At 40.0% G+C, this 23,636-nt stretch overlaps 1 protein-coding gene across 1 annotated transcript; it reads left to right on the top strand.

Moving 5' to 3' along the window:
- The first annotated feature begins 1,883 nt into the window (after positions 1 to 1,883).
- Positions 1,884 to 22,495, top strand: spock3 (SPARC (osteonectin), cwcv and kazal like domains proteoglycan 3). Its single transcript, XM_067584694.1, has 11 exons — positions 1,884 to 2,056; positions 2,222 to 2,344; positions 14,135 to 14,174; positions 15,991 to 16,099; positions 16,807 to 16,915; positions 17,073 to 17,181; positions 17,402 to 17,515; positions 17,643 to 17,864; positions 19,161 to 19,223; positions 19,338 to 19,475; positions 20,209 to 22,495. The coding sequence occupies exons 2-11, from the start codon at positions 2,222 to 2,224 to the stop codon at positions 20,364 to 20,366; spliced, it is 1,185 nt and encodes a 394-aa protein (XP_067440795.1). The 5' UTR covers positions 1,884 to 2,056; the 3' UTR covers positions 20,367 to 22,495.
- Positions 22,496 to 23,636: the final 1,141 nt, after the last annotated feature.

Below are 23,636 nucleotides of genomic sequence, written 5' to 3'. Positions count from 1 at the left end.
TTGAAACCACATCATTTTATACTGAGCTGCACAACGCTCCTGCAAAAGGCTGCATGCACTCAAACAATTTAACTCGTGTCAAAAGTAAAGAACTTCATCAAGTTCATCACCAGAATGACACAATCCTTTATTTTTCTTTAAATCAAGATAATCAGATCTAAGGGACTGTGTCAGTGTGACAGAAGAGAATAAAAATGTCTTATTGAGACTTACATACAGTCTTAATAATTGGGTTTACATACTGACACCCAGTAATAAAGTCAAATATCCTCTACAGCCAGCTGAATAAACTCAGCTCACACAAACATCAGTTTCAACAGTCCTATTCACAGTTATTTTACGTGACAGTAATGTAAAACAGAAACTAGATCAATCAAAGTAAAAGTAGAGAAAAATGTCTCAATACAACAAACTCATGTAAATAAGGAACTATTTAGAAATCAAATACAAAATACAGCATTTTATGTGATATTTGGTCTTACAATACACACACAACCCTCACTTACATAACATACAGTATATTTTCACACCTTCTCTTCTTTATGAACAAGCCATTGTCATCTTATGTCTGTGACGTATATAAAACTATAGTTTTTGAGAAATGAAACTGAGGTGTTGCACCTGTTAACTACATTTGACAACAAGTTGCGTCAAAATTTGAGGACGAACATGTTAATACAGAAGTTGAATTTAAAAATGAATCTGTTTCAGTTCTTTTTAGGACACTAGGACTACTGAAAGCAAATGAACATTTATGTTTGAAAGGTTGTTACAGCTGGCTCAGATATTTTACACATCGAACATGATGATGAACATGTCTGAGAGTTAAACAAGAAGAACTGCAATTTGTTACCTAGGTCGGCCACAAGCTTGTGACCTCCCTCCCTCTATGTTGGTAGGTAGTTTTATAGATGTTTAAAAAAAAACAGTTACAGGTATATTTATATTATTTATTTATTATTTATAAATATTTAAGTTTTGAAAACTCAAATAGGAGGTTGGCATGAAAGTGTGGTAAAGAAGGAAACTGCCTAGAACTGAACACATTTTTGGAATTTTATTCATGTATGATTCCCTTTTTTGCCAATGACTCTGGGCCACTTTGACATACTGTAGTTACAAAGCTGCAGACTAGTCCCTGTGGTATCCTGATGTATCCCAAAACAAGTGCAGCAACTACTCATTTTCCCTCACTTGAAACACCTTTGCAAAAACACCTCAACCACCCCGAGGAAGAATGTGTCGGGCTCTGCATATCCCACAAAGGACCAACTTCACAGGGAATGGTTCCACCCACCGCCACAAATCATCCAGAGCGGGCCATTTAGGTGCATTTCTTATGGAAACCATGTTATCTTGTAGCATCAATTTACAGTCCTGAGCTAACCTCTGCCAGGAATGTGAGTGAAGCTCTCTGGACTCACTACTGTACAAACAAGCCTGAGCGTCTCCCATGAGATGGCTGTAACAGAGCAGAAACATGGGAGACATAAAGGAAACACACACACACACATGTGCATGCACACAGTAGGCTGAGTGCATATCTCTTTTGGGAAATAATTGTCTGCCACTTGAATTTACAGTGTCTAAGTGATATTTTAGAGTGAACTATATTGATATTATACTTTTTTCATATGCCATCTGGCATAAAGCATTCTTACAAGCTTCTGTATTTTTTGCTGTGATTTGCACCTATCTACTTTCTAATTTTTATCAGATTGTCAAATTTATTTTTCATAAGAGGAACTCATTGGAAAACACTTTTGCGGTGGCCTCATAACAGCTCACAGCGAGCCGTAATGACTGTTTCCTCCGCACTGAGGAGAGGGAGAGAGAAAAAAGGAAAAGAGGGACAGAGCGCAGGGTCCGCGCACGGTGCCATGCGCGTTCCCGATTTGCTGCGCACAGACAGCCGGTGCGGAGAGAGAGAGAGAGAGAGAGAGAGAGACAGAGAGAGAGAGTGAGAGAGAGAGAGGGGGGGGGGGGGGGCTGCTATTACTAGTGACAGAAAACGGCAGCGAGCACATACAGTCTGGAGAGCAGCTGATGCGACAAGGTAGGAGAAAAAGCGTCTCCGCATCATTCAGTTCAGTGTTGACGATCAGTAATTCATGGCTGATGTGATGCGGATTGAACTGCCTCTGTTTTTTCAACGCGATTGCGGTGTCCTAAAGCCTGAATCTGATGTCCTCTCTCCGCGCTTGTTGTTGTGTGTCCGCAGATGCTGAGCGTCGCCTTGCTGTGTGTGTGCGCCGTCGCCTTCGGACACGTCTCCGCTCGCTCCGACAGCGGCAATTTTTTGGATGATAAGTGGCTTGCTGGAAGATGGGATAAATTCAGAGATGTAAGTAATATTTCCAGCTTATGTTATTATCTCATTTACCCCCCCTCACACACAAACACACACCCCCATTTCCCTTTTGCCCATAGCCACCCTCATTGGTTTGTGATCATGCGCTTCTCGTTTTCTCGTTGTGTCCAAACGACGCGTCACGGGGCCCGTTGTGGTGTCTGTCACACGTTCATCACCCGCTCCAATGAGACAGATGATCCTCGCCTGCGAGTGTGTTTTCGCAATAGCCGTCTTCTGCTTAACAGAGATAGCGGAGGCCTTCGCAAAACACAAACGCACATCGCCTAGCTGTCCGAGAGGCACCACTGAGTTGCCGAAAGGGGCCTAATTACGGGCAGGTATGAGATAGGGAGTCTGCAGCCGTGAGGCCTGGATGTGCTGCTTGCTTAGAGGAAGGACCACCTGCCGTAAGACTGTAGCAAACAAAACCAGTGGAGATTTAAGCCCGAGTGTTATGTTTTAGCCATTACATTCATGTCTGTGTTTGTTTGTGTGTGAGGCCCCTACTGTAATAAAATCAGCCCCAGTTGGGAATATAACAGTATATTGATAAAAAGAAGTAGAGCAACTGTAAACTCAAACACACACACATTTCAAGTCCCTGTGGGAACATTAAAGGAATATTACACAGTGTCTCTGTGTTCATCTCCCAGTGGTTCCCTCTTTCAACCAGTGTAGCAGTGATTGTGTTTGAACTGATCTGGTTGATTATGCTGCTGGTGAGTGTCTTCACATGGCAGACTTCAACAAGGTGCTGTCAGCCACCATTACCCTGACATGTTTATATAAGGCCACTTAGCACAGTAATGCTGCTGCTGATTGTCATGGCACATACCATACAGCCTCTGATCATGTAGCTGAGCTGCCAGGTTGCTGGAAGGAAGTACTGTATTCATGATTTTACATCAACCTTTCAATATATGTGAAGACATGCGTGTTTGTTACAGTTGTGTGACCCTTACACATAATTTAGCTTTGTACAATGATTTAAAATGTGTTTAGTTAGAACAGCTGTAGATAGAGGGTGGAAATCACTGCTGTTATTTGAGAATGAATGTCACAAATTACAGAAAATTCAATGTAGAAAGTCAGTTTGTCTCTTTCAGTACAATAGTACAGTATAGATTTCAGGTGGAGTGTATTTCTTAGGAGGATATCTTGCCTCTAACCACAGATTGCAGTAAATGGGTCCACACAACCATAAGTGATTTGTACATGCTTGCACTTGCGCGCACACACACACACACACACACACACACACACACACACACACACACACACACACACACACACAGAGCAACAGATACACCAAAATAAGACAGGTGCACACACATACATTACAAGAGACAGGCCTTTTGTTTAGGAGCTATACTTTGATGAGCTGAAAAAGCAACATAATGCACCAGAGATAATACACCTTTTACTCACACCAGCTTTAATGAGTGGGTTTACCTCCATGCTGCTCACATGCAGAGGGATTTTTTCTGAGTGAAAGCCCTTGATTTGTTTGATGTCAGAGAGAGAAACAAAAGCAGGAGCAATATTCTTCTCATCTTGTCTTTTTTTAGACAAGTTTTCATGTTTGTTTTCTTTAACTTGCGGGGTCATCTTTTTCTGTCACTCACTTCCCCTGCCTGTCAGACATAAACATGTGAACCTTTTAGCTCAGGTGGACCCATGTGATACACATTAGGTCCAACTATTGAGCAGGATTTGGATTATGCAAATAGGACACACGCTGGAGAGGAAATGTGATTGGCCATGAGCTGTGCTATTTAAGATGAGCTGTACTCTTTTAGATATAGTGAGACAAAGATGGTGTGTGTGTGTGTGTGTGTGCGTGTGTGTGTGTGTGTGTGTGTGTGTGTGTGTGTGTGTGTGTGTGAGAGAGAGAGAGAGAGACAGAGAGAGAGTTGAGAGAGCTTGATGACTGTTAATACAAAGAGAGGTCTAAAAATACCCTCGATGGCATATGAGAGGACACTTAACCTATTCAGAGCAGAAATGAATAGATAGATAGATAGACAGATAGAAAGATAGACAGATAGTAAGGAGGGACAGGGTCATGAGAGTGGAATGATTGGCGATGAGCTGAAGGCTCTGTGTACATTTTTGTCTGTGTTTTAACCTTGAAGCCCAAGCGGCACAGGCATTAGAGACAGAGGTGGTGGTGCACAAAGACATTATGCGCTCCGTATAGCTGTGCGCGTCTTTCATTTCCTGTTTTCTGTTTTTGCTGTGTGCCAGATTGTGGGTATCTTTGTGTTTTTGTATTCTTTCACAGTGGAATTTATCAGTACACAATATAACGGTATTCAACTTAATAACCAAAGACGAGTGACAGTTTTGCAAACTTACTCATCTTTGTAGCCAACTATACTAGAACTGCAATGATTAGTTGATTAGTTGTCAACTATTAAATTAATTGCCAACTATTTGGATAACTGATTAATCATTTTGAGTCTTTTTTTAAGAAATGATTCCAGCTTCTCATATGTGGATATTTTCTGGTTTCTTTAGTCGTATTCTATGATAGTAAACTAGATATCTTTGGGTTGTGAACAAAACTAAAAATGTGAAGGTTCCTCCTTGGGTTTTGCGAAACAGTTGTCGACATTTTTCACCATTTTCTGACACTAATCAATTAACAGAGAAAATGATGAACAGATTACTCGGTAATGAAAATAATCATTAGTTGCAGCCCTGCTTGTATCACCCAAAAGCTTCTTGTGGTATACAGAGGTCATAACCCCTGCACAAACATAAGCCTATCAATTAAATCCTGTGTAGGCTAATTATACCTTTTTTTTAACTCTAAGGAACATATTTGTCCTTATAGGTGATTGGTATTTGTGTTTTAACACATGGCTTTGTACAATTACAGTATCAATAGATATTCTACACTAGAATGCAATATTTGCATACACATGCAGGAATGAAGTTGAGCCTATGATTGTGTTCACGATATAGCTGTTTTAAAAAAAGAGTAAGGATGAATACAAGGTGGACAATGCTTCTGCAACCATATTCATTCATGCATTAGTCTATTTCTATTCTAATGTATTTGTTATCTAGATGCACTGTAGTAGAGGTGATGTAGTGATTGATATAGTCATCAGCTGCACAATGCATAATGGAACACATGTATCCCAATACTGTCACAGCATTGTCACGTACTGTATAAGCCGTGTTTAAGGTTACAGCTCGAGGGGCCAGTTAGCACAGGAAAACTGCCACAGATTGTCATGACACATACCGTACAGTCTGTGAGCACATAGATCATGCAAACTGTACTATACATAGCCTTTATGTCATTTTTTTCTCAGGAAGTGGAAAGATTACACCTGCAGGATTACATCCTGAAAACCCAACTATTAAATGAACTGGAGCTGGTTGGTCGAGCTCTTCATAATTTCAAAGTTAGCCTAGTTATAACACTAACACTAAAACAAGTAGCACCATACAAACTCGTTCTTCCTGTAGGTAGAGATAGGTTTTACTTACTCCTACTAACTGCCTAACTGCCTGGTGTTGACTGGGAAGTTTTTAAATTTTATTTCACATTTTGCAAAAACAAAACAGTGCTTGTGCAAGATGTATGCCAATAATGTTTGCATAGCATAATTTATTTACCTCTCACTGTGAACTGTATGCTCCTAACTTAACCCTCCAACACACATATCAATGTATGCATATATAAATAAAAGTCATACCTACATTTACAAAGTATCAGCAGTTAAGTTTAATACATTGTTTGGGCTCTTAAAACTGTTTCGGAAGTCATGTGATAGCTTGTGATGGTACAGTAACTTCCTGTTTACATAATACAAAAGATAGCTCCTTCCTAGCAAACTGTTTACACATTACCGAAGTCTTTACTAATTGAGACATTCCATACGCTTTAACGGTACAACACAATTTATTAAATCATTAGTTTGAAACTTGCCAGTAGCTACAAAGAACTACACACAAATGTAGTAATGGGTTTATGAATAACTGGTACAAGCCAATCCTGTTGCTTAAGATAACCAACCTATAATGCGATTATTTATCCTGTCGGTAGTTTATACAGGAGTCTGGGAATGTCAGTTTGCACTTAAAGCTGATAGTGTTATCTTAATCCTGAAATCAATTAAGCACAGTATATTTAAGTATACTTTTTTCTCTCTCTCTGTCAGAACTGCTGCAACTCTATGCCAAACTCTTCTTTACTGTGATTTAAATTTTGCATTTTAGGCATGTACTGTCACTTTCATCTTTCAGCAAGAGCCATAAGTGGGTCTCCTGTTAAGTGCGCTAGATAGGATCTTGGCCACTGATTTACTGTAAGTCCTGTTAGGACGGCTGGAGAGGCCTGAGGCTCTCTGTGTTGCACTGGTGCCATCTCAGTTTTTTTAGACATTCTGCTCCGCTTGCTGGACCTTGGCTATCTTACAGCATTGGCACAGAGTAAAGAGATAAGCAGTGGAGGAACAATTAAAGGAAAAACACAATGGAGGATGTGTGATGAAGAGCGTGACGCCTAATTGTATGATATATGAACAAATGACATCTCGTTTAGGCTGGCCTGATTAGATCAGATTACACCTTTCTCTCCTCACCTCCCTTCTCTTCTCTTCTCCTCTCCTCTCTCCCCTCCTCTGTGCATTTTTTTTTTTTTTACTGTGCGTGTCTGTCCTGTTGTTTGTGTTGTGGAGGGTGAATGATGTAGAGAAGGTACAGAGCTTGAGGCCTTTTCCACTTCAAAGCACCTCAGTGTGGATTTGTGTTTGTTTGTGCGTGCATGCATGCGACAAGCTTGAGCAAGACAAGCAGAGCCAGTACAGTGAAAACATGCACATATTTCTCCTGTTGGACGTTAGGGGGGAAGGAAGCAAAGGAGTGAGGAAAAGGAAGGAAGCCATTAGGGCACAATTAGCGTGAGTGAAATCTGATCTGTGAAAATCTGAAGTAAGGGTGAGAAAAGTGGTTGACAGAAACAACAGCCAAAACATGCAGAATAAATATGCACTGTAGCAAATTGGGTTGTGTGTGCTAACAAGCCTTAACAGCCACACTGTTGTGTTTGTGTGTATTAGTGCACAAGAGGAGAAAAGACAGTTGTAACTGCGAGGGAGAGAGAGGAACAGAGGTGGAAAGAGATGGAGAGATAAATTGAAAAGTTGCTATTTTTAGAGCATACTCGGGAGGCCATTAGACCTATTGTTGAATTTTGGGTTTTCTATGGTTTTTGGAAAGTGGGTGGCTGGTTGCGTGTGCAGTGAAGTGCATTCATCCAGTTATTTGATGTTTTGTAGTGCTGACAGATTCTGGCACTACAGTCAGTGTTGTGATAAGTTTGTTTGTTTAGAGAACTGTGTGTATGTGTGCGTGGACATGCATATGTGCGTGTTTCGGTGTACTTCTGTGTGTGTGTGCGTTTATGTGCGTCTGTTGATTCCATTAAGGAATCAGACTGCAAGCACTTTTGTTGTCTTGACTGGTATAGAGGACCTGGCTCCCATAATGCAATAGTCTCATTATTCAGTCTCCATGGTCTGCAGTACTAGAAGGGAACCGTCCTGAAAAGAAGTAGGAGAACTACCTCACTGCTTGGCTCTTTCTTTGCTAAGCTGTAAATATGTGGGACTTACTGTGCATGTTTCTGAATCACTTTGACAAACACAATGGAAACAGATGGAGCCACTGTTGAATTTTCTCTCAATGTAACATGGCCTTTTATAGGAGTGGAAGGTAGAGATGAAAACTCTGTAGTGGAAGTGCAGAGGGTCAGAAGGGTCAGTGATGAAGGATAACGAGGAGAAATTAATTAGAGCTGCGACAAAGCAAGAGTTGACCCTTGTCACCTTAGAGAGAGCGAGGCGGAGAGAGAGAGGGAGACTCTTTGAGAGGTAAAATCAAGCTTTTTGAGAAATAACACAGATCCAGAGTTATGTATGGTTAGTTGAGGTGAGGGTTTTACTGTGTAAAGTATTGGTATGTATGGAGGCATAATAGTTCAGTCATTGCATTGTATATATATTTCTAGTATTTGCAATAAACTGGCAACACTGTCATGACATGCAGGTCACTAACTCAATGATTGTGTCTATTTGGGTGGGGTTTTGGGTGACGATACAGGAACTGACACTACATCTCAGCAACAACCAGGAGATTTTCTGTGATCCCTCAAACATAAACTATAAACACTTTTTGACTAAAATTTCAAGATTGCAGTGAAGTACAGCAAGAGCATAACATATACAACCACCTCTCAAGGTGACAAAGCATTTTAGCCAGTACCAAAGTACCAACTGCAGATCCTAACTTGTTTACCCAGAACCCTAAAACACTTTATAGACTACAAACAAAAACATCTGTTGCAATGTACAATATGATTTAATGGATTTACGCCCTTACAGGGAGGTTGAGTATGCTGGATTGTATAAAAAGCTGGATGATTTGAAGTAGTAGTGCTGCGTCTTTACAAAAATACTAATGGCTATTTACTGACCAACGCGTCACCCCAACTACTCACCCTTTTACCTTCTCAAACTCCAACATTTCACACACACACACACACACACACACACACACACACACACACACACACACATTTCCTGCCCTGCCAGCACTGAAATGTTGAACTTGGTCACCATTACTACTCCAATACAGCTGCTTCTTCTGCAGCTGTCTCCAATTTGACAAATTAGATCTCCAATTTGACAAAATCTGATTTTGAAAACGCCATAGAAAACTTAATGAAAACTTCATGGAAAGATTTTGTCTTAACAGAAATATGACAATGATGGTGCAGGTGTTACCCTTTTCATCAGTGCTGTTTTCCAATAGCCTTCTACCTACGTGTGATGTGCGTATGCTGCAATTCCACTCCTTCACTTGCAATTCATATAACACTATTGTCTCTCTTTTTGGGATCATGTTTTATACATAATTCTGCTGTGCTGCTGTTGTTTTTTTGATTGTTTTTTTTTCTTATACTACATAGTGAAATTATGTCTGATGATGAATTAATTATTTTTATTTTAAATAGGGAAACAGATAAAACAAAAAAACTAAAACTAAAATTGAAAACTGAAATAGAAAAAATTCATTCACTGTGTAATAATTTATTGCATATTGTAGCTTCAGCACTGCTCTGACCATTTCTGATGTGAGAGGTAATTGTGTCCAAAGAAATCAACTGCGTGCCAAAGAAAACCAACAGCAGAGCACCTAGTTACTGACACAATCCTGACTTCCACTCTTTAATTCAATTTGCTACATCCTGTTGGCACACATTTGCGCAACATAAGAATGTACAAATTTACAGTACAGGGGCTTGGATGGATGGATGACACTCTCTGTCTCTGTTCAGCCACACTGGTATTTATGCTGATAACAGTTTTTTTTTCTTTTTCCCTCCATATGTATTTGTTCATACACACACATGTACACACACACACACAGACACACACACACACACAAGGAAAGTGCCAGAGGTTAGGATAAGAGTTGTGGTATGTAGTGGTTATGGTTATTGTCAGGCTAAGTCTCCAGAGAATGAGTGTAAGTCAGTTCAGTGACTTTATAAGTGGCAAAAAAGCATGTGTGTTTGTGTGTGTGTATTTTTATAAAAAACAGTAAGATGACAGATGACAATAATATCAAGAACGGGTTATTATTGTGACAGAATGACAGAGAAGACCAGATAGTAAGATCTCTGAACACTGTCTGGCTGACTAAAAAGACACTCTTACACACACATTTCACATTTGCATCATAAGCCAGCACCCAGCTGAGTGTGTCACCTTTTTGTCCTTCTATGAAAAGCAGGCAAATCACTCACCTCTAGTAATATTCTTTCTTTATTATGACTAAGTGAACACATAATGAACTGAATCACTTGACTACATCTAGGAAGGTTTGGTAAGTGTTAATGAAGTAGTTAAAAATTAAAGTTTTATTAGAATGAATAACATGCATCTAAGAGTAAATTAGGTTCCAAAATGCATAATTATGTATTTCAACTGTAAGATGCAATGCAGATTTTTCTGGTTGATCATAAGTTAGATTTAAAAGGTTACTTGTAAACAGAAACATGACTTTAAAGATAGCTTTGGCTCACCAGAAGTCTCATGCCTTTCCTTAACTAGATTTTTTAAAAGCCTTTCATGTCAGTAATTGAAATCCACTTCAAATTGCATTTTCATAACCGAATCCAAAACCTGAAAAGCACACTTTCACATCTGTAGTTATTTATATAATAGATTCTACACTGAAATTATACCTCTATCACAGATGCATCAGGTTAATTTCAATCAACAGATCTAAACCTGTCCAAAACTGTTAATAAATATTGCATGTTTATCCATAGCAATTTCCATTATAAATTTTCAACATAAATCAATTTAGATCTCCTGTCAGCTATATTTCAGGGGGTGTCTTCTTAGCTTAAGGAGCTAACCAGAAGACCTCAGAGATGAGCACAAGCCAGGAACTTTGGTTGGAGTGTATAAAAATACAAACCAGTTTTATTAGGTTTTTACAAAAATGAGTATCACAAAAAGGGTCAATCTAAAATGTAAAATACAAAAACTTGAATACAAAAGTTAAAAAGGAGAAAAACCCTGTCTGGGATTTAAAGGAGTCAAAAAGACAAAAAAGGCAAAAAGGCAAAAAGGCAAAAAGGACCAGAGACCAGAACTCAGAGACCAGACCTTCCCTGGGCCACCCCGACCTTCACTTTTCTATCAATACATCTCTGACTTCCTACATTTCAAAACCAATCTATGGTCATCCACCATCATCAAGTTATTGGCTAACCTTTGCTTGCATGGCACAATAAAATGACACTTCACAATACATGGAACTCTGGTATTTAAGATACTTCTACATTTTCCAACCCCTTAGTGGTTGAGGTAAAGCATATAGGGGTGTCAGCAAGGTGCAGAAAACCACATCTTCTTCTTGGACCTCAGGGTCTCTTCCGGTTTGTCTATTACCAAGGTGATTGTTTGCACCTCGCATGAAAGTTCAACAGTAGTTCAGCACAAACAGTATAAGACATGTTTCCATGTATTAATTTATCACCAATTATAATTAAATCATTTTAGATAATTTTGTTAGAGGTAGGTTTGAGTGGAGTTTGTCTCGGCCACTTATAGTGGAGTTTTCGACACCTTCTCTTGGCCAAGGCACTCTCAAAGCCCTGAGGGAAGTCAGTGGTGGTGCTGGTCGGGGTGAAAGACTGCACACATCAAGAGCAGAGGACTCCGCAACCACACGGGGATAACCTCATTTAGTCTACCGCCTGGCCTGGCCGGCCCCTTCACAGCTACTACCGACATGACTGTGGTCACACATCAGGTCAGCTTCTCAGTCAAGACAGCACCCATCCTACCAAGAATTACATAATCAATCGGCCAACTTTCTTAAGACGAGTCTCAAGAAATAAATTTCCCTTGTTGTGAGGACGGCTCTTTCACATCAAAAAAATAAAACAGTTAAACATCAGAAGGGCTAAATATGAAGTAAAAGAGCAGCTACGCTCTGAGTATATACTCAGCATCTGCAATCCACAATGTCAGGAGGGATAAATGCTCATGGGCAATAAGATAATGTAAAAACATAACACATGCAATAAAATGAAATAACAAGACATGAAATCACTAAATATCAGGTCAACTTCAATAGAAAAGGTTCAAAATGAGTATTCACCAAGTTTCATATACAACAAGGTCAGCATTGATCCATCTGCGAAAGGTGAAGGTTAGTTTCCTGGTCGTCTGAGGAGTTTGGTGTGGTGGGACAGGCAATCTAGAGGTGAAGGAGTCCTGAATCTTAAAAATTAATCAAACTCAAGTCTTGCAGTCAGTGCTCAGCAGGTGATTGCGTCTAAAACCTTTTGTGCCAAGTCACACTCACTCCTATGGGCTGTACCGCCCTGAGTGTGTGTGTTTGTAACTGAAAGGATATTGCACCTAACCACAAAACTGCATGATAACCATTACTAGGCAAGGGAATAACAAGATATGTTTGCAAAGTCAGACAGACATGCAGCAGTGTGGAGAGGCTCAAATTACTCAAATTTCTCTTGTTTTCAGTGATCTTTGACATGACTTTGAGATCAGCCAAATTGCTTAAAAGATGGTTTCACCGTTATTTGAAGTTTTTTGGTTTTTTTGGGGGGGGGGGGTTCAAACATTTTCTTGACTTTGTTTTGTATTTGTTTTTTCCCCGTGGAGGCAGCTGCAATTTTACTATGTAAAGTGCCAAGCAAGAAGCGTGAGGGAGAATTGCATATTGCAACGTGCAGGAAAAACATACCCACATTGATCTAAATTATTCTCTGTATTTCCTGCAAGTCAATATGCCTCTCTCCCCATATGATGTTATCTTGAGGTAGACTTATAAAGGCTCAATCAGGGAGCCGTGCAGGTTTTTAGTGATTTGGGCCATGCCATCTCACTATGGTGCACTCACCTCTACAAATCATGTATTCACCAGGTACATATAGTGACCATTGTATGGGTTCCAACTGCTGCTCACTGAGGTATCCCTGTTTCGCCATAGCCTCTCCTTGGAGGGCCCTTCCTACCAAATGAGACACCTCGCTTATCCCCTGAGCCAGGACTAACAAACCTCTGAAAGAACGTGCTCGTGCTGTCTGTGGCAGGGCCACGATGTTTTAGTCTCTCTTCCTAATCTGTGAAAAATGAACTGGGACCTAAAATAGATCTGCATGAGAGAGGTCCTGCGACATCTGCACTGAAGTGAGTGGGTGAAGTGTCTGTGATGAAGTGACACGGATGAGTTTCTGTCTTTTTAAACCCTCCTGCTCGTGCACATTCAGGGCAACTTTTCCATAAGTCGATCACAAGTCCCCTAGCACCAGCTATATCCAGACCTGCACATATTAATCATTTTGCCACTCTGTCTCCTCCAACATGTCCTAACCCATCTCTAACTTCCTACATTTCAAAACTGATCTGTTGTCATCTGCCAGAACATCAAGTTATTGGCTAACATTAGCTTGAGTTGCAATAATACAATGATACATCTTTGTTTGTCAATTACAAGACAATACATGGAACTCTGGTACTTAAGATATTTCTACATTTTCCAATCCCTTAACAGTCGAGGTTAAGCATATAAGGGTGTCAGGGAGGTGCAGGAAACCACAGCTTCTTCTTGGACCTCAGGCTCTATACCAGTTTGTCTATTACCAAGGTGATTGTTTGCATGTCACATGAAAGTTCAACAGTAGGTCAGCAAAAGCTGTGCAAGTTCAGCACAAACGGTGTAAGACATGTTTCCATGTATTAATTTATCAACAAATAATAATGAAATCATTTTAGATAATTTTGTTAGAGGTAGGTTTGAGTGGAATTTGTCTCAGCCACTTATAGTGGAGCTTTCAACATAAGGAAGTTTGATAAGCAGCAAATGGACACACAAAGAGATGTGAGCCCCTTCTCATGCACATAACTACGTAAAACTACTGTCATAACATCAACATTATCCTGACTAAATAAAAGCATGCTCTTTGTGTTTGTAATTGATGGTGTGTGTTTCCCAGATTTTCATCCATTTATTTGGTAATGCAAAGTTTCCACTCAAAAAAGAAAAACCTAACGAAAATGTAATTTTATTCTCTGTCTCTATAATGCTTTCTCCTAAAGGAAGTGGAGGTTTGTATGACTGTTTAATGGCCTTGAACCTGTCATGTATTGTTTACTCTCGATGTCGTTTGAAGAATATTTCATCTTTTTTTTTTCTTTTTGGTTAACCTTGTTTCAGGAGCCTCGAACATGGACTCCATCCAAGCCCTTCGATCAAGGTGGGTATGAGTGAGAGAAGGTCAGGCCTGGAGAGGTTGTAGTGTGTGGAGATAAAAACAAAAGAACTGGAAATCACTGTACCTCCTCCAAAGCCACACAAATCCTTAAATTAGTTATTCTAATAACAGAAAATATTTAGAATATCCATGTGCATCTGTGTCTCCATTAAAAAACACACAGCGATAGACAATATTGCTGATGGTGGCCACTGAGTTCTGTGCTTTTAAATTTTTATGTTTCTGTAATGAGTAAAATGCCATCAGATTCTGCTCATAGTCAGTATGTGCATGACCTCTACATTCAGTTGCAGTTGCACAATGTGATAAAGAGTTATGGCAGTTTATGTCAAATAAGCTATGTCCACAATACTTTGGTGACCGATTATGGGAACATACAGTTATGAGCAAAAAGTAAACTGCTTTACAGGTGGACACATGGTCATACTGTCCTCTCCAAAAATAAATGTGTTCCTTTGTACACAAACTAATTTTGCACCAAATATCATTGAAATATGTTAAGTAGTTTTAGAAATATCTTGATACCTAACAGACTGACAAATGAATGGGACAAAGAACTTAACCCTAAACTATCATGCGTCTCACTTAAATTTTGTCTGTTCCCTGGAATTTAGAGACTGTACAAGATGTTTCTATAAACAATAATAATATCAAAGTTTATCTGCAGTTAACATCTCATGTCTTATCCTTAGTTATGCTATCTGGCTAGAAAAGCTCTGATAGGAAGCCACGGGAGCTGCTCTCGAGGAACCACCATAGTGGACATTTTTTTTCTGAAATCTTTCATCTGACAGACTTCTCAGTGTGTGTGTTCTTTCATAGCTATCCCCAATTCTTTTCACTACACCGACCAGCTGATTTATGTAGATAACATCGAAAACAGAGTGATTTTTTTAAATTCCTCAATCATCTTCGTTTCCTCATTGTATTACAGACAGTGATAAGCTCATACACACATCCAGGCACACACACTCTCACTTATCACTGTATCCTCAAACAAACTCACACACATACACACACACACACACGTCAGGGAAACAATAGCATTAGATAGTGCGTTGGAGGATAGAGGGAGGATAATCTGCTCAGCTCAGGGATTACAGTAAGGTTCTTTAGAGCAGAGGTCATTCACAAACTGTTCTGAGATCAGCTGAGAGGCTTAAATCCTGTGCATAGATGCCACGCTGAAGGCTGACGGGCGGTCAGACACAGCTAGCCTGTTGTGCCTAACAAAGATCGCACCCTCAGCCTAAGAGTCAGATCTAAAATCGGCTCTCACCTTAAAAGCCAGACATGACGCTCAGCTGTGAGATCTGATACCAGATCAGTTCGAGGATCTCTGAGAGTGCACACATGAGAGCGACACTCAGTGCAGGCTGATGTAAGGTCAGAAGTGGCCTCTGCAACTAGTTCCATCTGTTTTTAGCTGTGAGGATACTTAACAGTATTATGGCTTTGAGTTTAGTGAGAGAGACGTTACCAGTATACTGTAAATAGAGACACAATCATTCAATTAAACACACAATCAACCACTCAATCCACGTAGTTTGGATCTGTAAAAATGAAAGGAAGTACATGCTTCAACCTGGAATCATTGATCTGGGTCTTGAAAGAACAAAAGGAAAAAGTAACCTCGGAAGATTTTTCTCTCTTTGTTTACACTCATGGGCTTAGTCTTTCTGTGAAGCTCTTTAAATGGAGAGGCTGCGTTTTGGTCACACACACACACACACACAGAGTACTCATGTACACACTTGAAAGAGTTCTCATTCTGTTTCTCTTTTCTGTGTGTTTTCAGTCCTTGATCCTGCCAAAGACCCTTGTCAGAAGATCAAATGCAGTCGCCACAAGGTGTGCGTGGCTGAGGATTATCAGACTGCCACTTGTGTCAGCCAGAGGAGAGTTAGGTGAGGAACACACGCACATGCACACACGCTCTTTTAAACAGGCCCGTGTTTCAACGCCGGCCCTCAAGTTTACATTCAGATATTTCCACGAGAAAGCCACAAATGAAACACGAATGACAGTGGATTAGGAGCAAATCAAATCTCTTTATTACTTTCCATCTCTTCTCTCTTCCCTGCCTTTTTTCCCGTTCACTTATTCATTCAGCATGATAAAGAACAACACCAGAGGGGAGGCTGTTTTTCTGTTTTTCCAGCTTTTCTACTGGTTGCTCAGCTCTCTTATGACTGTTGTGTGACATTACTGTTTAGTCCAATTACCCCAGCACTGGCACCGCTTTACAACGGACGCAAAGTCCTGCCAAGTGATATGAATGGGCTTTGTATGTGTGTGTGTGTGTGTATGTGTGTTTCTGTCTGGGACACTGCAGACTGGACAGAGGACAGTAACGCCATACTGACCTCATTTCCCATTCTTAGCAGCAACACAATTACCACAACGCAGCGCTATCAAATCAGAAAATAATCGCACATAAATCCTAAATCCTTGTCTCATTTCTGAAATTGCTGTAAGAACAAGACATTACATCGCAGATGCAAAATGCTTAGAAAACATTACTTTTGAATGAAGCAGGGAGGAGAAACATTGTGATGAGTGTCAGATGATACATCAGTAAGATGTTTAGTGTGTTCATGTTTCAAATCTCTAGTTTTAAAGATGCCAATTTGTACCAGAGTCCAGGGTCAAAATGCAAACCCTGCCCTGTGGTTCACCCCTCTCCTGTTTGTGGAACTGACGGCCACACCTACTCCACCAAGGTAACCACACATGCTCACTTCATCTCTCACCCATGATAGAAACTTCTCAGGAGAGGAGTGACATTTTTTTCATTTCCTTATGATGGGACACACATCTCCAAATTGATTTCATTTCCTCTTCTGTCTCATCCCCTCTGTCTCTGTCTGTCTTGCTCAGTGTAAGTTAGACTACCAGGCATGCATCACAGGAAAGAAGATCGCTGTGAAGTGTCCTGGCATGTGTCCCTGCCCCTCTCAGTCTGAAGAGAGCTCTGCAGAGAAGAAAGGTACACAACCCCGCACACACACACACACACACACACACACGACTGCACACTGCAAGCAAAGATACATATCAACAGAATCAGTAAATTCTCTATGATAATGAATTATCATAATGGTATACTAGCCCATGTCCAGACTCCTCATTGATAATCTGAAGCCATTCTCCCGGGAGTTGGACAATAAAGCAACACATCATTAATCATTAGTGTTATTGTTCCCCAGTGTGCAGCGAGTCAGACCTGAAGGAGGTAGTGAGCCGTCTGAGAGACTGGTTCAGAGCGCTGCACGAGAATGGCAACCATAAGAGAGTCAAGATCCAGAAGCCAGAGAAGAACAGTGAGTCGTGGCATTAAGAATGTGAACAACATTTGTCATACATCACTACAATCACTGTTACACTGAGACACCTGGCTACATGTCATAGTACCATCTATCCTCTCTCCTCTCTGACTTTCTTCCCCAGAGTTTGAAGTTGGAGCGTCGCCTATATGTAAGGATCCTCTGGGATGGATGTTCTCTCGCCTGGACACAAACTTTGACCTCCAGCTCGACCAGTCGGAGATCAAGAGCCTCTATGTGGACAGGAACGAGCCGTGCTCTGATGCGTTCTTCAAATCCTGTGATACGCATGCCGACAAAGTTATAACCAGCTCGGAGTGGTGCACATGTTTCCAGAGGTACACAGGTACGGTGTTTGTATGCTCTCACACACAAATGCAGACACTATTCAGCTTTAGTCTAAATCTTGTGGTATATATGGTGACATTGAAAGGAAAATTCAAATTTCATACAACGAATTGGTCTTTTTTTGTAGTTTTGACTATCATTCTTACATAATAATGAGTTCACATACGGGGCAGGAAATACAATAAGTCGGGCGATCAGACAGGTTTTACCCTTTTCACAGCAGACATTTTGACTCTAAAGCAGGAAAAACACAAGTGGAATTAATAACATTAATGATGCTTCTATCCCATTTAGGTGAGCCAGTTTCAGTGCTCTGGTATTGTGCATGCTCACTCACTGACATGGCTTACTGGGACAAATAATGGGATGGAGCCATCCTTACTGTTATTATTTACACCTGTGCTTCCCTGCTTTGACAACTCAAAATGTCTGCTATGAAAAGGGTCTATTCCTGGTTCAACTTTGACCTACTTTTCATAGTTGTGCACATGCTTAGTTTTCCTGGAAATTAAGGATTATGACCAACATTTTGGGTGCATTTTCAGGTTTTATCTCCAAATAAACTGGTCTAGATAATCTGGCTAAACTGTTGGCTTGTTAAAGGGGACACAACATAGTTTGTGTGATTTTCTGTTATTTTTATACTGTTATGATGTCAGATGTTAAACATGGTCAAAGGTCCAAAATTTGAGGTGAATAAAGGATAAGTATAAGATAAGTAAGGAGTTTGGTTTTTTTTCAACTGTAAATAATGCAAAGATATACGAGATTATAAATATAAACCTGGAAATGTGCATGATACATCCCCTTAACTGCTCATGTCTGTTGCCTCTTCAAACTTAGTACAATGTTACATAAGAATGACCAAAATGAAACCCAAGTTACATTGAATCAGAATTTCTTCTTTAAATTACAAATTAACCTCTACAGACATAGAAATAATGGATGCTTTCTAGCCAGTCAGAATAACATATTGTTCCTTGACATGTGCAGAACACTGCACTGTATAAACTGTGCTGTACTAAAATGCAACACAATACAGTTCAGTACAATACATTGAATTGCATCCGTTGTATGAGACCAAGGATGAAAATTCATTTTTTGGTCATTAAGATACAGTATTTACTGATGAGTCACTGGAGCTGCTCTTATAAAAGTAGAGACAGCTGGATAACAAACATCATGACCAAAGCAAAAAGTACACAAAGGAGGAAAAGTTCACACAAACAGACATATTCCCAGAAAAGCAGACTTCTGCAGTTTGTTACCAGAGTCCCCTGTCGCTCCTTTTCAGATTCCCCTTGTAAAGCAGAGCTGTCCAGTATCAACAAAAAGCAAGCGGGAAAGAAGCTGCTTGGTGAGAGACACACACACGCACACACGCACACACACACACACACACACGCACACACTCACATACACAAACTGTGACTTATTGTGTTCATCTGTGTGTTTTGGCTTGTATATATAGGCCAGTACCTGCCATCCTGTGATGAGGAAGGTTACTACAGGTCCCACCAGTGTCACAGCAGCAGCGGCCAGTGCTGGTGTGTGGATCGCTATGGCAACGAGGTGGCTGGCTCACGCACCCATGGTCCTGCAGACTGTGGTAGGCAAAACTCAGAGGAGTGTCAGGTTTCTGTGCTTGTTTAAGAGAACAAAGAGACACAATCATTCATAGATATTAGTGTCAACGCAAGATTTTCTTTTTTTATATTTATTATATTCCATGAAATCTATCACTTATCACAAAGTAGTTGTATTGTAAAACTATTAAAAGAATATGTTTATATTTTGTTAAATATGCTGTCTTGCAGAAAGTTAGATGAGAGGATGGATTCCACTCTCATATCTTTCCATACAATATGAAGCTACCGCCAGCAGCTAGTTAGCTTAGCTTAGCATAAAGACTGGAACCAGCAGGAAACAGCTTTGTCAAGTTAATAAAATCTGCCTACCAGCACCTCTAAAGCTTGCTAATTAACAAAGTTTTCTTGTTGGTTTTAGCCGTACAAAAGCGGAAGTGTAAAAACAACAAGTTGTGGTTATTTGGGGGGTTATGTGCTAGACTATTTTTTGGGCAGGTGCAGTAAATTTCTGGAGTCTTGTGGTCAAAACAGAAAGCCAGGCAGAGACATGCTAGCTTTAGTTTAGCATGCAAATCTTTCAGTCTTTCTGCTAAACTAAGCTAATAAGCCACTGGATGAAGCTTTATATTTACTGCACATACATAAAAGTGGTCGAAGTTTTCATCTAATTCTTGGCAAGAACGCAAATAATATTTCCCAAAAAGACCAAACTATTCCTTTAAAAGTTTGTTTTGGATTATTCTCTGTTTCTAGGCGTGATTTTGGAGTCTTCTGGAGACCTCGGCAGCGGAGACTCGATGTTCACTGATGACGATGAAGACTCCTTTGTCCTCAACGACCAGGCTGGAATGGACGACGAGGACGATGAGGATGAGGACGACGATGACGACAACGATGAATATCTGTCGTAATTTTAAAAAAGAAAACAAAAAAAGAGAAAACTGTTTGTTTGGTCAAACTGCACGTTTCTAGGTGACTCCCCAGGCAGATACTTACTCGTACTAACAGCCTATGGACTACTCTCTGTGTATTGTTTGTTCATAAGTAAAAAAAAAAAAAAAAAAACAACAAAAAAACAAAACAAAAACAATATTCCTGGCAAACGTTTTTGATTTCTCTTCCTGTCTAAGTATAAAATATGATTGGTTAATGGCTCTTGTTCACTTGTATGTCAGCCAACCAGAGAATATGACAAGGACTAATCGACAACCAATCCAGTGCTTTGGATTTGGCCACATGTGCAAAGACCTCTCCCTTCATTGGACAGTCCATGTCTTCTAGTGTGTCCTGTCCTTCTGCAGCACTCTGATGCCTGATTGTGCTGATGCCTGAGGCGCAATGTTAAAGAGATTTCTCCCTCTTCCCCCTCCCACCCCCCCCACCCTTTTACTCCTTATCAAATGTTCCTGTGTATAGGTGGGATGTTGATGATGTAGATAAGAGAATATTGCACTCTTTAGGTTTCTTTTGATCTTGATTTGTAACTGTAACTGTAACTGTGTGGAAAAACAAGATAAGAGTTAGACATGCTTCATTAGGAGAATTAAGGCTAAAACACAGTGTGAGTTGGATAACAATCAAAACCGACATGCTAGCTGTTTTTCACTGAGACACAAATCAAGTCAAATCATCTAAAAGGCTCAGCAACAAGGAAAGACAAATTACTGCTTGGAGAGAAAAAAAAGCCAGTGGTGTTGGGGCGAAAAAATGATTATCTATTTTTCTAATCCATTGTTGGATGAATACAGGAGATGAAACAGATTTGTTGTAGCATGTCTAACACTGCGTGATGTTGTTTCACTCTGTAGAACCAGAGGCTAAACCTTTGTGGAACTCAAAATATAACAGAGCATGAGGTTGAAAAATTCCCTCAAGCGTGTACAGATGAAACTACACTTACATAGCTATGAACAGCTCAAGCCACAAACCTGTGGGATAAAAAAAAAATGTTTACTCATCTTTAATACGTCAGACAACCTCATCACAGTTCAGAAGAAAAACGTGGCATTGATGTAAATTTTCAGATTTGAGTCTTGGGCTTATTTGAGCACACGGTATAACGGAACAAATCTCTTGCACAGTAATAAAACCGCAGAGCCATGCAAACGTCTGGTAGGGGGATAAAGGTGAAGGTGTGCCTTTTACTGGTAATGACAGATGGTGGTAATAGTGGGAGAAGCATGCTTACTGGACTAAACCTGACTTAAGCTCGTCATTACACTGAATATGAGTGGCTTTGCTGTCAAGCTCAGATACTATTTGGTTTCGGTATGGCTTGTGTTTTGGGTCTCTCTTACGATGATGTTACATAGGCCATATTTCAGATATTTGATTTGTTACATAGGATAGCTAGAATGTAGAGAAGCACAGAGATAGTTAAGGCATATAAAAAAACAAAACACTTAGACTCTGCTGGATTTGAAAATGTTTTATATATTAGTACACTGGCTAGAGAAAGCTTTGGTTTAGACAGCTTTATATGAGAAAAGATTATCATCTTTCAGTGTTTACTTATATTTTGTTTCAGAAGCTTAATTTGTACCTGATCTGCTCTAACTACTTATAGTGTATATCTGTTGCAGTTGAAATCTGATCCCAGATTTGTGTATTCTTGGTGAGTCCTGTGACTGTTTATGCAGCTCTGGGACCAGCTGTACTCCCTATGTTAATTTTGAATTATTAATCTGCTGTTGGGCTTCATTTTGAATCAAACATCTCTTGAAATTCCATGTTAAGACCTGAAAAGTGCCATCTAACTGTCCAATAGTTTTTTTTTTTGTTTTGTTTTTTTGCTCTCCCTCATCCCTTTTAACATGGAATTTCACTCCACTTTACGAACTGGAGATATTTCAGTCTTAAAGTGTGCTGTTTCATGAGTGTGATGACTTGCAAATCATTTTTGATGACCTCAGACACTGTAGCCACTCTCAACCAATAACACACTGTCATCACAGCTCTGATAGTGTTTAAAGGTTATGATACAGATGCATTTTTTACAGTGTATGTATGATTTGCTGAAATAAAAGCTATATTGACCAATGTTTGCTTGACTGCATAGTCACGAGTGTTACTTGGACGACAGACTTGAATATGTGACACCTGTTTCTGGGAGACCAATTTTCTGTTTCGGTTCTCTACTTATATGTTTATATTTAGGAAAAAGGAAGAGAAGTTGTAGGCTATTTTATGATGTATTAATATGACTGGGAAATGAGAAAACACAAGTCCATTATTTACTCCCATTGTCAGATGTACATTACAGCTGTTGGTGGGATGTGTGGTGAGTCCTTTTCAAACAAAATGACTCAACACCTGCAATAAGTGGAAGATGAAAGTAGTTATGCATCACTTAAAGCCAATGTAAAGGGAAGGAAAACTGACAGTGGTCACAAGTGACAAACTCTGCTTGTCTGTAGGCGATGAGTTCTGTGTGCAGGAACATCATTGCATTATGTAGGAGAACAGGTGAATATTTTATGAGTCACCATCACACCCGCACTATACATGCATGCATACACACAGCATATACATAGAGATATGTAGAGCAAACACATAAAACTAAATGAATAAGTACAAGAAAAAGGCCCATTCATTAACCTGGAAAAGTTTTTTTTTTTTACATGGCCCGGTGTAAGCAGGTGGCAGGACCTCACACAATGTGTAAATGTGTGTGTGTGTGTGTGTGTGTGTGTATGTTGGCAACAGGACCTGTCAGTGGCTCCAGATAGGGAAGTCACTGGGTAAATATCAAATGTTCATTTTCACACACTTTCCCTCCCCCTTTATGTGCTGACCATAGAAATGTGGCGAGATACCATCTCTGTGGCTCATTTCCACCCAGCGGAGCCTGTTGTTGGAGACCGTCCAGCAATAAAAAATGATGTGTGAGCGTATGAGGAGACAGAATGACTGAGAGCTGATGGGAAAAGCCTCAAATTGCAGGAAGCTCTTTTGATGTTCGGAAATCAGGTTTCTTGGATAAGCGTTATCCTATGACGCAAGTTCTTTTATTATGTTTTCATGCTGCATGAGATGCAATTACAATCTGAATTTGTAGATAGCAGCATTAGAAACATCAGTTTGGAAGTATTTTTCTCCATCAACTGAGTAAGTTTCAACATCATACGCCAATCTGACCTGCTGTTAAAGTGTCCACAAAAAAGGTTATGATCTGACAGCCC

The sequence above is a fragment of the Thunnus thynnus genome, chromosome 3 (genome assembly GCF_963924715.1).
Source record: "Thunnus thynnus chromosome 3, fThuThy2.1, whole genome shotgun sequence".
In the NCBI taxonomy this organism is placed as follows: Eukaryota; Metazoa; Chordata; class Actinopteri; order Scombriformes; family Scombridae; genus Thunnus; species Thunnus thynnus.
This window is presented reverse-complemented; position numbering and strand designations above follow the sequence as displayed.